This window comes from Nycticebus coucang, chromosome 3 (assembly GCF_027406575.1).
Source record: "Nycticebus coucang isolate mNycCou1 chromosome 3, mNycCou1.pri, whole genome shotgun sequence".
Lineage (NCBI taxonomy): Eukaryota > Metazoa > Chordata > Mammalia > Primates > Lorisidae > Nycticebus > Nycticebus coucang.
The window spans coordinates 7,100,762-7,117,740 of NC_069782.1; the positions used below are offsets into that span (position 1 = coordinate 7,100,762).

General features: G+C 49.3%; 1 protein-coding gene across 1 annotated transcript in view; it reads left to right on the plus strand.

Moving 5' to 3' along the window:
• Positions 1-14,589, plus strand: part of DESI1 (desumoylating isopeptidase 1) — a 31,165-nt gene extending 16,576 nt beyond the window's left edge. The window contains exons 3-6 of the mRNA XM_053584820.1: positions 96-165; positions 4,677-4,786; positions 8,504-8,626; positions 12,103-14,589. Coding sequence (XP_053440795.1) covers positions 96-165; positions 4,677-4,786; positions 8,504-8,626; positions 12,103-12,196 — 397 coding nt within the window. The 3' untranslated portion in view covers positions 12,197-14,589. The remainder of the gene's footprint in view (positions 1-95; positions 166-4,676; positions 4,787-8,503; positions 8,627-12,102) is intronic.
• Positions 14,590-16,979: the final 2,390 nt, after the last annotated feature.

The following is a 16,979-nucleotide window of genomic DNA, read 5'->3' on the forward strand; positions in this document are numbered from 1 at the left end:
CCTTGGGCAGAAATTATTCTCCTGGCAGTATGGTATTTGCTTTTTCTCAGATAAGTTTTAACTTTTCTGGCTTATCGTGTTTCTCTGTGTGACAGGCACACCTCCATAGTTGTACACAAGGATGAGTTCTTCTTTGGCAGTGGCGGTATCTCCAGCTGTCCCCCGGTGAGTGTCTTTCCCCCACACCCCATCCTGCAGGAGGCCAGGAGCTTTGCTTCTGCTGCACACCTCTGGCTTCTAGCCACGTGTATGGAGGCCTGTTCCTCACCACCATCTGAAGAGTCAGCTCAAGAAAACCCTTCCCAGACAGTACAGCCAGCTGCCCTCCTGTTCCCATGGCACCTTTGGGCCTCTCTGTTGCTCACTGAGCATGTTAGATTGAAATGGGCTATTTCTGGGCTTGGCGCCTGTAGCTCAAGCAGCTAGGGCACCAACCACATACACGGGGGCTAGCCAGTTCGAATCCAGCCCAGGCCCACCAAACAACAATGACAATTACAACCAAAAAATAGTCCCTGTAGTCCCAGCTACTTGGGCGGCTAAGGCAAGGAATTGCTTAAGCCCAAGAGTTGGGAGGTTACTGTGAGCTGTGATGCCACAGCACTCTACCCAGGGCGACAGCTTGAGACTCTGTCTCAAAAATAAATAAATAAGCTATTTCTGAATCTCCACAGAGAACAGTGTGAAGCTTCTTGCGAGCTGAAACTGTGTCATGCACTCCTGTCCCCATAACCCAGCGAGTGCCTGGCCCATAGTAGGAACCCAGCTGATGTTAAGCTGAACAATGAGAGGCAAAGGGTATTACCCAAAGTTAAATGGCCAGTAAGTTGGTGCCAGGACTAGAACTCAGCACTCCAACACTAAAGCCTGTGCCTTTTCCAAAACGTTTTGTCAGAGCTATCTAAGGGTTATTACAGTAGGTGCTCAAGCAAAGACCAAGCGATTGGGGCGGCGCCTGTGGCTCAGTGAGCAGGGCGCCGGCCCCATATGCCGAGGGTGGCGGGTTCAAACCCAGCCCCGGCCAAACTGCAACAAAAAAATAGCCGGGTGTTGTGGCGGGCGCCTGTAGTCCCAGCTACTCGGGAGGCTGAGGCAGGAGAATCACCTAAGCCCAGGAGTTGGAGGTTTGCTGTGAGCTGTGTGACGCCACAGCACTCTACTGAGGGCAATAAAGTGAAACTCTGTCTCTACAAAAAAAAAAAAAAAAAAAAGACCAAGCGATCATTCATTCTGACTCTCATAAATGGGAAGTCATTCTGGATTTCTTCCTCTCTCACAGTCTCCACCCCATCTCCTTTATTTTATTTTATTTTATTTTTTCAGACAGAGTCTCACCATGTCGCCCTCAGTAGAGTGCCATAGTGTCACAGCCCACAGCAACCTCCAACTCTTAGGCTTAAGCTATTCTCCTGCCCCAGCCTCCCAAGCAGCTGGGACCACAGGTGCCCACTACAGCTATTTTGTTGCAGTTGTCATTGTTGTTTAGCTGGCCTGAGCCAGGTTCAAATCTGCCAGCCTCGGTGCATGTGGCCGGCACTGTAACCACTGTGCTACGGGTGTGGAGCTGTCCCCATCTCCTTTAATATCTTCATTACGCCCATTCATTTCTACCTTACAAAGGTATCTTAAATCAGTCTGTCTCTCTTCCTTTCTTCTCATGTCTTCAGGCTTTCACCATAATCCAGGCCACCCTCACACATAGCCTGGACCATAGCAATAGCCTGCTGGTCTCTGCACTCCCTCTTCAGTCATTTCTCCACACAGGAGGCAAAGTGATCTTTTCAAAGATCCCTTGCCTCAGCTACAATTCTTCCCATTGCTTTTGTAATAAAAACCAGAAAGCTCAGGCACTTTCTCATATACCAAGGTGGTCCCATATACCAAGGGTGGCGGGTTCAAACCTGGCCCAGGCCAAACTGCAACCAAAGAAAAGCCAGGTGTTGTGGCAAGTTCCTGTAGTCCCAGCTACTCAGGAGGCTGAGGCAAGAGAATCGCCAATAGCTGGAGGTTGCTGTAAGCTGTGACGCCACAGAACTCTACTGAGGGTGGTAAAGTAAGACTGTCTCTACAAAAAAAAAAAGCCAGAAAGCTCAGTGTGGGGTAGCACCTGTGGCTCAAGGAGTAGGACGCCAGCCCCATATACCAGAGGTAGCAGGTTCAAACCCGGCCCCAGCCAAAAACTGAAAAAAAAAGAAAAAAAAGCTCAGCATGGCCTCCAGGCCTTATCTGATCAGGTCTCTGTCTCCTCTGGCCAGCCTCTTTGAGGCCCTGCCCTCCCCACACCCGCTTTGTTCTCAGTCCTTGAATAAACCTGGACACACAAACCTGCACTCTGGCATCAGGACACCGTCTTGATCCTTCACTTGGCTATGTCTTTCCATCCTTCAGATTTGAGCTTAATGTCACTTTCTCAGGCAAGTCTTCCCTGACTCTCATACTGTTGGAATTCTGTACTTTCCCAGCACCACAGTTTTTGCACCTAGTAATTATACATGGGTTTATGGGATTTTTTTGTCTGCCTTCCCTGCTAGACTGTACGCTCCCTGAGGGAAAGAATCTCATCTGTTTTGTCCACTTCGTACCCCCAGTGCCTAGCATAAGGCACGGCACACAGTGAGTTCCGAATACATGCTTATTGTGTGAGTGAATCATAGGGTGTCGAATGGTGACCTTTTAGTCTCACAACTCTGAGAAAGTTCTTCTCTGACTACTATAGTTACCTTGTTCACCATACATTCCCCAGCACCGAGAACAATGTCAATCACATAGTAAGTGCTCAGTAGCATGAATTAATGATTTTTCCAGGGAGCTCTGCTCTGGAGTGTTCTCCCTCCCCGGATCTATCCTCTGTTGCTTCCCCATTAACTGGTTTCCCCACTCAGCCTCAGTCTATCTTTATCTGTCAGTAGCAATCTGTTAACCTTGGGGTGAAGGCGCTCTATAGCTCTGTAGCTGGGTTAATTAACTCCCTTGTCCTATCACCATCACTGGATTAGGCTCACAGGCTTAAAAAAAAGAATTTAATTGTGGAGCTGGGCACAGTGGCTCATGCCTGTAATCCTAGCAATTTGGGAGTCTGAGGCAGTGGATCCGTTAAGCTCAGGAGTTCCAGACCAACCTGAGCAAGAGGTAGGCCTTTTTTAGGTCTTTAATAAAAATAAAAGGCAGCACCTGTGGCTCAAAGGAGTAGGGTGCCCACCCCATATGCCAGAGGTGGCAGGTTCAAACCCGGCCCCAGCCAAAAACTGCAAAAAAAAAAAAAAAGAAGAATTGAATTACAGAAATAACTGCCAGCCTGCCAGATCTTTCATGGTGCTTCATATTCTCTTGTTTTTTTTTTTTTTTTTTTTTTTTGTAGAGACAGAGTCTCACTTTATGGCCCTCGGTAGAGTGCCGTGGCCTCACACAGCTCACAGCAACCTCCAACTCCTGGGCTTAAGCGATTCTCTTGCCTCAGCCTCCCAAGTAGCTGGGACTACAGGCGCCCGCCACAACGCCCGGCTATTTTTTGGTTGCAGTTTGGCCGGGGCTGGGTTTGAACCCGCCACCCTCGGTATATGGGGCCGGCACCTTACTGACTGAGCCACAGGCGCCGCCCCATATTCTCTTGTTGTTACAAAGGATAACAAGTCTGTGGCAAGAAAAACTGGCTACATACTTTGTGAATATAGGCATGGAGAGATGGCCTGTTAAGTGTAAGCCATTTCTAGTTTTCCTTTCTTTTTTGAAACACAGTCTCACTTTGTCACCCTTGGTAGAGTGCTGTGGCATCCCAACTTACAGCAAACTCAAACTCTTAGGCTCGGCGCCTGTGGCTCAAGTGGCTAAGGCTCCAGCCACGTACACCTGAGCTGACAGGTTCGAATCCAACCCAGGCCTGCCAAACAACAATGATGGCTGCAACCAAAAAATAGCCGGGTGTTGTGGCGGGCGCCTGTAGTCCCAGCTACTTGGGAGGCAGAGGCAGAAGAATCGCTTAAGCCCAGGAGTTGGAGGTTGCCGTGAGCTGTTATGCCACAGCACTCTACCCAGGGTGACAGCTTGAGGCTCTGTCTCAAAAAAAAAATAAAAGAGAAAAACATAAATGTGAACTCAAACTCTTATGCTCAAGTGGTTCTGTTGTCTCAGCCTCATGAGTAACTGGGACTACGGGCACCCACCACAACACCTGGCTATTTGTAGAGATGGGGTCTGGCTCTTGCTCAGGCTGGTCATGAGCTCAAGCAATCCACCTGCCTAAGCCTCCCAGAATGCTGCCAGGATTATGGCTGTGATCCACTGCACCCGGCCCATTTCTAGTTTTCCTGTTCTGTCCTCATGGTCAGGCATGGTGGGGACAAAAAGAGACTCAGATGTTCTATTTTTTTAATCAACTATATGAGTGGACAGCATACAAAATTAGATCTTCGAGAGAATCAAGTTCCCGAGCCCTACCAGAGCAAGAAACCCGACTTCTCAGCCATGCTACCAGCACATGGCACCGGAAAGTCACCAGGAAGTTTTAAGCCACTGAAGCCTTGATACAAAAGGGAATAACACTCTTCCTCTGTCCAGAGTGCTCTGAAAGTTAAAAATGAAGTTGTTGGGACAGAGTTCGTGGTCTTCTGTGGGAAGCCACATAAAAAAATTCATTGGAGATAGTGATTTATTGACTTTCTTTGGGTTGGCTCTTTCAGGGAGGGACATTGCTTGGGCCCCCAGACTCTGTGGTCGATGTGGGGAGCACAGAAGTCACAGAAGAAATCTTCTTGGAGTACCTGTCCTCCCTGGGGGAATCTTTGTTCCGGTGAGTGCAGATGGGGTGGTGGTTAGTTGTATCTGTCTCCCCAACTAGATAATCAGCCCCTGAAGGGCAGCCACCATGTCATATCCCCTCGAGAACTCAGCACAAGGCCTGGCTCAGTTTTTGCTCAATGAATATGAAGAAAAAGCAGTTATGCTACAAAAATGAGCTGTAAATCATCTAAGACAGATATTTAGGTTTCTGCTAAAACTTTTAGAGGAAAGAGGGTCTATTTGTTCCTTCTGATGAAAATCAGCAAATGGTGTTCTCAGCCTGTACTGGCTGAGTGCTTTGTCCTGAACATCAAAAACAGGGTGTGCAGGCCGGGCACAGGTGTACAGGCTCACGCCTATAATCTTAGCACTCTGGGAGACTGAGGTGGGTGGATCATGGGAGCTGATGACTTCATGACCAGCCTGAGCAATAGTGAAACCCTGTCTCTACTAAAAATGAAAAACTGAGGCAAGAGGATCGCTTGAGCCCAGGAGTTTGAGGTTATAAGCTATGACTCCATGGCACTCTACCAAGGGCGACAAAGTGAGACTGTGTAATTCCAGCAACTCTGGAGGCTGAGGCAGGAGGATCACTTGAGGCCAGGAGTTAGAAGTTACAGTGAGCTATGATCTTGCCACTGTGCTCTCGCCTGGCTGATGGAGCAAGAATCCACCTCTTTTTTTTTTTTTTTTTTTTTTTTAAGAATCCACCTCTTAAAAACAACTAGGGCCGGACAACGCTTGTGGCTCAGTGGGTAGGGTGCCAGCCCCATATACCGAGGATGGCAGGTTCAAACTTGGCCCCAGCCAAACTGCAACAAAAAATAGCTGGGTGTTGTGGCGGGCGCCTGTAGTCCCAGCTACTTGGGAGGCTGAGGCAAAAGAATCGCCTAAGCCCAGGAGTTGGAGGCTGCTGTGAGCTGTGACGCCATTGCACTTTACCGAGGGCAATAAAGGAGACTCTTAAAAAAAAAAACAACAACTAGGGCCAGGCGCTGAAGCTCACGCCTGTAATCCTAGCACTCAGGAATTCCCAGGCAGGTGGATTGCTTGAGCTAATGAGTTAAAAGACCAGCCTGAGCAAGAATGAGACCCTGTCTCTAAAAAAAAATAGCTGGAGGAGGGCGGCGCCTGTGGCTCAGTCAGTAAGGCACTGGCCCCATATACCGAGGGTGGCGGGTTCAAACCCTGCCCCTGCCAAACTGCAACCAAAAAATAGCCAGGCCTTGTGGCAGGCGCCTGTAGTCCCAGCTACTTGGGAGGCTGAGGCAAGATAATCGCTTAAGCCCAGGAGTTGGAGGTTGCTGTGAGCTGTGTGAGGCCATGGCATTCTACCAAGGGCCATAAAGTGAGACTCTGTCTCTACAAAAAAAAAAAAAATAGCTGGAGGGAGGGGCAGCGCCTGTGGCTCACTGGAAGGGCGCCAGCCTCATGTACTGAGGGTGGTGGGTTCAAACCCAGCCCTGGCCAAACTGCAACAAAAAAAATAGCCGGGCATTGTGGCGGGCACCTGTAGTCCCAGCTACTTGGGAGGCTGAGATAAGAGACTCGCCTAAGTCCAGGAGTTGAGATTGCTATGAGCTGTGACACCATGGCACTCTACCAAGGGCAATAAAGTGAGACTCTGTCTCAAAAAAAAAAAAAAACCTGGAGGTCAGGCAAGGTGACTCATGCCTTTAATCCTAACACTCTGGATGACTGAGGCAGGCGGATTGCCTGAGCTCACAGGTTCGAGACCTGCCTGAGCCAGAGCAAAACCTCATCTCTAAAAATAGCTGGGCATTATAGCAGACACCTACAAGCCCAGCTACTTAGGAGGCTGAGGCAAAAAAATTTCTTGAACTCAAGAGTTTGAGATTGCTGTGAGTTATGAAGCCATGGCACTCAACCAAGGGTGACAAAGTGAAATTCTGTCTCAAAAAAAATAAATAAAAATTAAAAATATACCTGAGGCCTGGGCACACCTATGATCCTAGCACTCTGGGAGGCTGAGGCGGATAGATTGCTTTAGCTCCTAAGTTTGAGACCAGCCTGAGCAAAAGCAAGACCCCGTTTCTACTAAAAATAGAAAACCAAAGCAAGAGGATGGCTTGGACCTGAGTGGGAGCTTCCTGTGAGCTATGATGCCATGGCACTCTACCCAGGGCAACAGCTTGAGACTCTGTCTCAAAAAATAAATTAATAGGCTCGGCGCCTGTGGCTCAAGTGGCTAAGGCGCCAGCCACGTACACCTGAGCTGGGGGGTTCAAATCCAGCCCGGGCCTGCCAAACAACAATGATGGCTGCAACCAAAAAAATAGCTGGGCGTTGTGGTGGGCGCCTGTAGTCCCAGCTACTTGGGAGGCGGAGGCAAGAGACTTGCTTGAGCCCAGGAGTTTGAGGTTGCTGTGAGCTGTGAAGCCATGGCACTCTACCCAGGGCAACAGCTTGAGGCTCTGTCTCAAAAAATAATAATAATAATAATTAATTAAATAAAATAAATACCCGGGCATTGTGGTGTGCACCTGTAGTCCCAGCTACTCGGGAGGCTGAGGCAAGAGGATCACTCGAGCCCAAGAGTTTGAGGTTGCTGTGAGCTATAATGTCACGGCAGTCTACCCAGGGTAAAAAAATTCTATCTCAAAAAAAAAAAAAAAAAAAAACAGGGCAGTGCCTGTGGCTCAAGGAGTAGGGCACCAGCCCCATATACCAGAGGTGGCGGATTCAAACCTGGCCCCAGCCAAAAACTGCAAAAAATAAATAAAACAGGCTGGTCTCTGGGCGGCACCTGTGGCTCAGTGAGTAGGGCACCGGCCCCATATGCCGAGGGTGGCGGGTTCAAATCCAGCCCTGGCCAAACTGCAACCAAAAAATAGCCGGGCGTTGTGGCGGGTGCCTGTAGTCCCAGCTACTTGGGAGGCTGAGGCAAGAGAATCGCCTTAAGCCCAGGAGTTGGAGGTTGCTGTGAGCCGTGTGACGCCACGGCACTCTACCCAAGGGCAGTACAGTGAGACTCTGTCTCTACAAAAAAAAAAAAAAACAGGCTGGTCTCAGTAATCTCATACCTGTAATCCCAGCACTTGAGAGGCTGAGGCAGTTGTATTGCCTGAACTCACAGGTTTTAGAACAGACTGAGCCAAAGCAAGACCCTGTCTCTAAAAATATCATACCTGTAATCCTAGCACTCTGGGAGGCTAAGTAGATTGCTGAGCTCAGGAGTTCAAAACCAGCCTGAGCAAGAACAAGATCCCGTCTTTAGAAAATAGCCAGGCATTGTGGTAGGAGCCTAGTCCTAGCTACCAGGGACGCTGAGGCAAGAGAATCACTTTGAGCCTAGCAGTCTGAGGTTGCTGTGAGCTGTGAGACTTATGAAAGCTATGACACGGCACTCTGTTGAGAGTGACAAAGTGAGACTCTGTCTCAAAGAAACAAAAAGAAGCCAGAATTTTCAGAGAGGTTGAGTGGAAATACAAATTTGAGCATATATTCTCTTCAAATGGCTTTAGTCTATTTCAGTAAGGGTTAAACTAACCCTAGACCTCCAGTTTCATTTTCAATTCATCCTTCCCTGAAATATCGGTTCTTAATGGTCCAGAGTGACAAATCAAGCAGTCCTTTTAGCCTGTGAGAGAGAGAGTAAATGTAACTCACCTGTGCTCACCATGCCACTGTGTGGTTTGAGTTGTTCCACATAGATGCTTGCTGGCATTCTTATATCTGTTCTCCAAACCTTTCTCACAATACACAGAGGTGAGGCCTACAATCTCTTTGAACACAACTGCAACACCTTCAGTAATGAAGTGGCACAGTTCCTGACTGGCCGGAAGATCCCTTCTTACATCACTGACCTGCCCTCTGAGGTTCTCTCCACGTAAGTGTGGCTTCTGCCCCTGCCCCTGCCAGCCTTGAAAATTGCTATTGGTGACGCCTGTAGCTCAGTGGGTTATGCACTGGCCACATACACTGAGGCTGGGGGATTCATAACCCTGCCTGGGCCAGCTAAAACAACAATGACAACTGCAGCAACAGCAAAAAAGAAATAGCCAGCATTGTGGCGGGCGCCTGTAGTCACAGCTACTTAGGAGGCTGAGGCAAGAGAATTGCTTAAGCCCAAGAGTTTGAGGTTGCTGTGAGCTGTGACACTACAGCACTCTACCTAGGGCGACAGCTTGAGACTCTGCCTCAAAAAAAAAAAAAAATCCCTACTTGCAGCCAGTGTCCCTCCTCTGGCCCATACCTGCCTTCCCAACCAGATGGGCCTGCCCTAACCATAAGTTCTAACACAGAAGGCCACCATTCTCTCCGCCCACTGACGCACACCTGTATTATTTCCACCCACCTATATTATCTTCACCCTCCTCAAAGTGAGACCAGCTCTACTTTGGCCTAAGAGCAATAGCAGAACTTAGAAACTCACTTGACACTCACTGGCTTTGTATTTATACAAAATCCCAGTATCTGTCTTTCCATTGTGCATGAAGCGTGCCACTCCCCAGAAGCGCCCAGTTGAAAGGCTTTGTCAGGAAGATATGAGCAGAGAAGGGGTTAGAGAAAACAGAAAGGTTTGCTTCATAACCTTGTCTTTCTTCCACTGCATCAACGAGCTCTTTGACTCCCTCAAAGACAATGTTCTATGTGCCCTTGTATCTTAAAGCACACAGTCAGCCCTCTGTAGATGTTTCCTTTGAGAACACTCTGCACCCTTCTGTTCTGATGTGGTCCAAGCCTTGGAAGGACTGTGGGCTCTTATCCAGGCAGTGTCCCCTGAAAGGACATACATACATACACACCCCTGAAGCCATCTCATCCCCTCCTTCCCTTTGCTGTAGATTGTGTTCAAGCAGCCTCTGCCCACTCCAGGACCATGTCCATTTGCTGACTCAGACTCAGCAAGGCTCCTGGCAGGTTTAGCAAGCTCAGCATGGTGGCCTGTTTTTCATACCTGGGTAGGAGTCTCTCAGGAAAAACTCACATAGGAAACAAGGCTGGTGAGCAGCACCAGTCTGCCAGCCCAGTGCTGCCCTCCTGTCCCTTGGGTATGTTAAACCCCACAGCCCTACTAGGAGGATTTAGGTTTTGGCCCTAAGCAAACTTGAGTAGCTGGAATGTTCTTCCTATTAGTATTTTCTAAGTTTCATCTGTTTACCCTTTGGAGCATTTCATTCTCTTTTAAACTTCGGGAAGATTTTTAAAAATGACAGTATCCACTGAAGAAAATGCCAATGACTTAGATATGCTGTGGGCAACTTTATTTAAGGTTGCAGTAGGCATGGAATGTTTCTGAACCTCCAGTATTTGCAGTGTTTTTTCCAGCTAGGTGACTATGAGAGCAAACTGGGAGCCCTTTAGAAAATGGTATGGCGGGCGGCGCCTGTGGCTCAGCGGGTAGGGCGCCGGCCCCACATGCCGAGGGTGGTGGGTTCAAACCCGGCCCCGGCCAAACTGCAACAAAAAAATAGCCGGGCATTGTGGCGGGCGCCTGTAATCCCAGCTACTTGGGAGGCTGAGGCAAGAGAATCACCTAAGCCTAGGAGTTGGAGGTTGCTGTGAGCTGTGTGACACCACGGCACTCTACCAAGGGTGATAAAGTAAGACTCTGTCTCTACAAAAAAAAAAAAAAAAAGAAAATGGTATGGCTTGGGCGGCGCCTGTGGCTCAGTTGGTAGGGCACCAGCCCCATATACCGAGGGTGGCGGGTTCAAACCCGGCCCCGGCCAAACTGCAACCAAAAAATAGCCGGGCTTTGTGGCGGGCGCCTGTGGTCCCGGCTGCTCGGGAGGCTGAGGCAGGAGAATCGCTTAAGCCCAGGAGCTGGAGGTTGCTGTGAGCTGTGTGAGGCCACGGCACTCTACGCAGGGCCATAAAGTGAGACTCTGTCTCTACAAAAAAAAAAAAAGGAAAAAAAAAAAAGAAAATGGTATGGCCAGGTGTGGTGGCTCACGCCTATAATTCTAGTACTCTGAGAGGCTGAGATGGTAGATTGCTTGAGCTTCAGGACTTTGAGATCAGCCTGAGCAAGAGCGTGACCCTTTCTCTAAAAATTAGCTGGGTGTGATGGTGGGCACCTGTAGTCCCAGCTACAGGGTGTGTTAAGAGGCTGAGGCAAGAAAATCACTTGAGCCCAAGAGTTTGAAGCTGCTGTGAGCTGTGATGCCAAGGCACTCTGCCAAGGGTGACAATGTGAGACTCTGTCTCAAAAAAAAAAAGTGGCGTGGCGCCTGTGGCTTGGTGAGTAGGGCGCAGGCCCCATATACCAAGGGTGGCATGTTTGAACCCAGCCCCGGCCAAACTGCAACAAAAAAATTAGCCGCTGGCTCAGCGCCTATGGCTCAAGCAGCTAAGGCGCCAGCCATATACACCTGAGCTGGCGAGTTCAAATCCAGCCCGGGCCCACCAAACAACGACGGCTACAACCAAAAAATAGCCGGGCATTGTGGCGGATGCCTGTAGTCCCAGCTACATGGGAGGCAGAGACAAGAGAATCGCTTGAGCCCAGCTGTGATGCCATGGCACTCTACCCAGGGCGACAGCTTGAGGCTGTCTCTCAAAAAAAAAAAACTAGCCGGTGTTGTGGCAGGAGCCTGTAGTCCCAGCTACTCGGGAGACTGAGGCAAGAGAATCACCTAAACCCAAGAGCTGGAGGTTGCTGTGAGCTGTTGACACCATGGCACACTACCGAGGGTGACAAAGTGAGACTCTGTCTCTAAAAGAAAAAAAGTGATATGAACACCTTCTGCCAACCCGGCATTTGTCAGTTTTCCTGAATATTTCCTGTACTCCCTGGAAGACCTGACTTCCTGGAAGAATCTTGTTATGTGCCATCCTTACCCCAACTTTGTCTTTTTCTTTTTTTATAAATTTTTTTTTTTGTCTTTTTTTTTGTTGTTGTGGTTTTTGGCCAGGGCTGGATTTGAACCCGCCACCTCCAGCATATGGGACCGGCGCCCTACTCCATTGAGCCACAGATGCCACCCGACTTTGTCTTTTTCATTTCCATTTTCTTTTGCTCCAGCTTCCTCGCTTAAACTTTATTTTTAATCTTGTTCATGAGAATTAAAGATACAAGTACATAAAGTACTGAACACTCTAGTCCCGTCTGTGTAGCCAGCCTATTCACACTACCGGGCTCTAGAGGTGAGGCTCTGAGGAGGGAACCCAGCAGTAAGAGCACAGAGCAACCTATCTCAGAGATGCCCTCTGAAAAAACTGATATGTGAGGCAGGTGAGCAAAATCAGGGGGTCCTCCCCGTCTGGTGTGGCAGAGCTGCTGCTGACCACCACCATCCATCCTTCTCACTACCTAGGCAGCGCTGAGCGTGCCCTGCTCATGTCTCTGTTTTCCCACAGGCCCTTCGGACAGGCACTTCGGCCCCTCCTGGACTCAATTCAGATCCAGCCTCCAGGAGGGAGCACCGTGGGCAGACCCAACGGCCAGAGCTAACAGGACTACATGGGACCGCCCTGCCTCACCAGGGCTTTTCCTTTTTAAACAAAACAAACCCTACCAGATTTCTATTTTATAATTTTACATCAGAGCTAACAACCAGGGGACGGCTTTTTAAATTTCCCAGGGAAGGAGATCATCAGGCTGCATGTAGGACAATTGCTGCTAAGAAACAGAACAAAATCCCACCCCTTCTAATAGTATTATACTAATTTATTAAGGCTGTCTTGTTGTGAGTTCACTTTTGACGCTGTTTCCTAAGCGTCTTCCACACTGGAGAAAGGGAGGGGGTTTGTTTAAGCAGAAAATAAAGAGGCACAGTTTGGGGGAGCCCCAACCCAGAACTTCTTTCCAGAGAATACCCACACTCTACCCAAGTTGCCACCCCTATGGGACCCAGGTGAGTTTTACAACACTCATGACCCAGAAGCAGTTACTCTCTAGTGTTAAAGGAACCAAAGGCTTTGGTGTACATGGGACCAGTTTCAGGATGACTAAGCTAACCTCAGTGAACTCTTCAGCCACAGCCACCCTCACCTTCCCTCCCCTGCCCCGGCAAGGCCAGGACTGGAGCAGCCAGAGCCTCAGGAGTGTGACAGCAAGTATCCGGCCAGAGAAAACAGGATAAAGCCATTCCTTCTTCCACCTACATGGATTGCTGATCCTTTGGGAAACCTGCCTTGCTGCCCATGAGGCTGTCTTCCTCAGCACAGCTGATGTGTCCGAGTGAGGAGGCTTAGGCTGGGCAGAGACCCTGTCTGCAAGTAATGATGTAGGTCATTTGTAGTCTCTGTAACTACCACCCAGGCCAATATGTGGTGTTCAGTTAGAGACCAAGGGACATGATTCCCTGCTCTAGGAAAATATTCCTGATATAGAAAGAATGATGGAAAATCAAAGTGGCAAGAAAATTTAGAATTGCTTCTGATAAGGACTTTTTTGTTATCCTAAATGTGTTCAGAGGTACACATTTTTTCTGTTGTCATTCTGACTTTAAGGAAGCCTGAGGCATGGGTGGGCATTTTCGTAATGACTTGCTGCTAGGAGTTAATGGGCAGGGAACAGTCTGGAAGTCTCTGATCTGGAGAGGCTTTCAGATCCCCTTTCTTCTTAGGAGTCTCCCTTTAGTTTGTGGGGAATTGAGTTTGGAGAAAGGAACTCAGAGCTACCAGGTGCCTGAGTGCCAGCTCTGGCATCTGTGGGCCCTCCTGCTATAGCTCCCTGCCACTGTTCAGACTTGAATTACGTTGCTGGGGATCTGACCTGCAGCAGAGGGCTTTCTTCTCTAAAAAGCTGCTGCTCATTTCTGGCCCCTTCCTCTGCCATCTTTGCCAGTAGCCATAGCATTTGGCATCATTAGGTCTCAGCTAGAGAAAACTATGTCCTTCTGCCTTTTGTTTGCCTGAGACCTGACTAGGGGCATGTCCAGCTGGGATGTCAAGTGACATTTTAGAACATTAAGGCTGGAGCTCAAACAAGTGAACGGTTTAATTCTTCTCAAGACCCACTGCTTTGTCAGTGTGCATGGAAGTAACAAAGCAGAAGCTACCAGGAACTACTAAGTATTGGTGATCTGCTGACAGAATTGGACCCAAGGAGAATGGATTTCAGAGGCTGGGTTTCTTTTAAGAGGGTAGCAGGTTCGTCTAGGCCAGCACTCTGCTTCTCACTGGTGTTCTTCTCCAGCTGCCTGGCCCAGCCTTCCCTCTCTTCCAGGCCCTTGCTGCAGACCTCTCTGCCTGGCACTCTCATCCCCATCCTTTTATTGTCTCCTCTCCCAGATCCGCACTCAGCTGGTTTTTCTCCTCCCAGAGTCCTCAGGGCTATGCTGGAAAGATGGCCTAAGCAGCTCCCCTGAGAGTCACTTGGTTCCTGAATCAGCCCCCTTAATGCCCAGCAGCCATTTGTGCCAGTGCCTGTGCCCTACAGTTTGTGGGGAGAGATGGAAGGATCAGCGAGCAGCCTTCCCAGAGCTCTGCGGGAAGGCAAGCTCTCCCTCCCTCATGCAAGCCCCACTGTCACTATGGAAGCCCAGGCTCATGCTAGGACCCCCACCCCACAACCCCATCCTCACATTTCTCTGTCTATCCCAGAACCTCAGGAGCATGCCCATTGTGACCAGCTAACTCCACCTGGATGTGTTCAGGCAAGCAGGGTGGGAAGTGAGTCGTGTTCTTGTATTGCACAGTGGACACCTCCATAGAGGTCCATTGGTTTAAAGGGACAGAGAAGGAGGAAGGATGAAACCATCACCCCCTTCTAGAAATAAATCTTGTACCTTTGAGATTCCTTTTATATCCATGAGTCAGACTAATAACTGTCTAGTACGGAGGTGTTTGCTGGTTTTCTTTGGTGTTTTTTCTAATGCAATAAACTCATTGCTGCCTGCTCTATTTGTTTAGTGCCTGAATCAGGTCTGGGTATGCACCCAGCATGAAATGACCCCAGGCTTCTCAGTCTGTCTCCCTCATAGCTTAACTCTGCTCGCCTTTGCTTCATTGTAAGCCCTGTGCATAAGAAGTGACAATAGGCAGCGCCTGTGACTCAAAGGGTTGGGCGCTGACCCCATATGCCAGAGGTAGTGGGTTCAAGCCCGGCCCAGCCAAAAACTGAAGAAAAAAAAAAAGAAGTGACAATAGCAGCGAAGAAGGTCTTACTCTCACCACTGATTTGTAAACTTGGGGGAAAAGCCCAGAGAGAATATCACCTGCTCAAAGCCACATTGTGGCTGGTAGTAGGGTAAGACTCAAAGCCTTGTCTGAATCAGAAGACTCAAAGCTTTTGATTCTGGGGTCTTCCCCCAGAGGCCCTTGGCCCTCGTGGGGTAACTGATCTCACCAGGAAGTGATCACTTCTAGTTGCAACTTGGCCATAGGCTGGGTCTGTGACCCCAAGGGTCTCTCCCGACAAGTGTTGAGTTGGTGGACCATTCTCTGAGTGCCCCCTGGTATTGCCAGACGTGCCAGCCTAGCTGGGGGTATCTGAATATCCAGTCTAACAACTTCGAGTGAGCCCATTCAGTGGGCCTGACCTGTGCCCACAATGTGCCTCACTCAAAGAACTTGAAATATGAGTATTTGTCCAATTTTACAGAGGAAGAAACAGGTACAGAGCAAGTGGGTGATCCACCTGGCTAGTGGCTGAGCCCAAGCTTGAAGCCACCACATGAATGAGACTTCATCCACACGTCACTGCATTTTTCCAGTGTGCTAGTTTAAGAATAAAACAGGTTCTGGCTCTCCTGAGGACACCAAGTGCCAGTGTCTTTGGCTGACATACTTGCTTCCTGAGGGCTGACATGTTCACAGGCAGGAGTGCTTAAGAGTGCTTACTCTGGGGTGGCGCCTGTGGCTCAAGGAGTAGGGTGCCAGTCCCATATGCCGGAGGTGGCGGGTTCAAACCCAGCCCCGGCCAAAAAAAAAGAGTGCTTACTCTGGGGTGGCGCTTGTGGCTCAAAGGAGTAGGGTGCTGGCCTTATATACCAGAGGTGGCAGGTTCAAACCCAGCCCCGGCCAAAAATTGCGGGAAAAAAAAAAATGAAAAAGAGTGCTTACTCTGGGCAGCACTTGTGGCTCAGTGAGTAGGGTGCCAGCCTCATATACTGAGGGTGGCAGGTTCAAACCCAGCCCCAACCAAACTGCAACAAAAAAATAGCTGGGTGTTATGGCAGGTGCCTATAGTCCCAGCTACTCATGAGGCTGAGGCAAGAGAATCACCTAAGCCCAAGAAGTGGAAGTTACTGTGAGCTGTGATGCTACTGCACTCTACCAAGGGGGACAAAGTGAGACTCTGTCTCTAAAAAAAAAAAAACAAAACAAAACAAAAAATGCTCACTCTAAAATTACACAGCCTGGTGAAAGTCCCCCAATTCTGCCACTTATGGACCCATCCATTTCATCCTGTGCCCTTACCTGTAAAATGGAAGAAATAGATGGTGATGGGCAGTGCCTATGGCTCAAGGAGTAGGGCGCCGGTCCCATATGCCAGAGGTGGCAGGTTCAAACCCAGCCCTGGCCAAAAACCACAAAAAAAAAAAAAAAGAGAAAGAAATAGGTGGTGATGGGGAGGAAATAAAGGCACTTTGCCTTGTGCCTGGCACAGATAAACTGCTCCATGGACGATCCATTCAACAGCCATTGACTGGGGACTCTTGTAAACCAGTACCCTGCAGAGGCCCAGGCCAATCCTCCCTGTTGGGAATAGTTCTCCTGTTGCGGGGGGGCGGGGGGGGTAAATGGCAGAAAATAGGTGTTACAGGCTTAGACTTTGATTAGTCAGTGTGGGGCGAGTTCTTTGAGTCTACTGAGGTTTCTCTGCGAGCCCACCATGGGGGAAGCTGTGCTGGGGGTTGTGCTAGGGCTGCAGCGGTGTCAGAACTGGCAGGGCCCACCCAGGGAGGGATTAGATTCCAGGGACGCTGAGCAATGAGAGTGACAAGTTAGGTGATCTCAGATGGTCATAACACCAAAGAAGAGATAAAACCAGGCAGCCACATGATGGGGGAATGTGTGTTTGAAGGTCAGGGGAAGCTTCTCTGAGTTGACAGTTAATGTGAGAATGAAATGATGAGCACAGATCTGAAAGGAGAGTGATCTAGGCAGAGGGAACATCCAGAAAAAGGAACTCTGAAGGGCGGGCCAGAGAGGAGGCAGAGTGGAGAGCTGGAGAGCCTGAGAGCAGAGGATAGCAGAAGGCACAGGGGCTGGGGTTTGGAGGGTCATGGGAAGCATGAAAAGGATAGGGCTGGATGGGACTGGGGGGCAGCCTGTGTCAATCTATG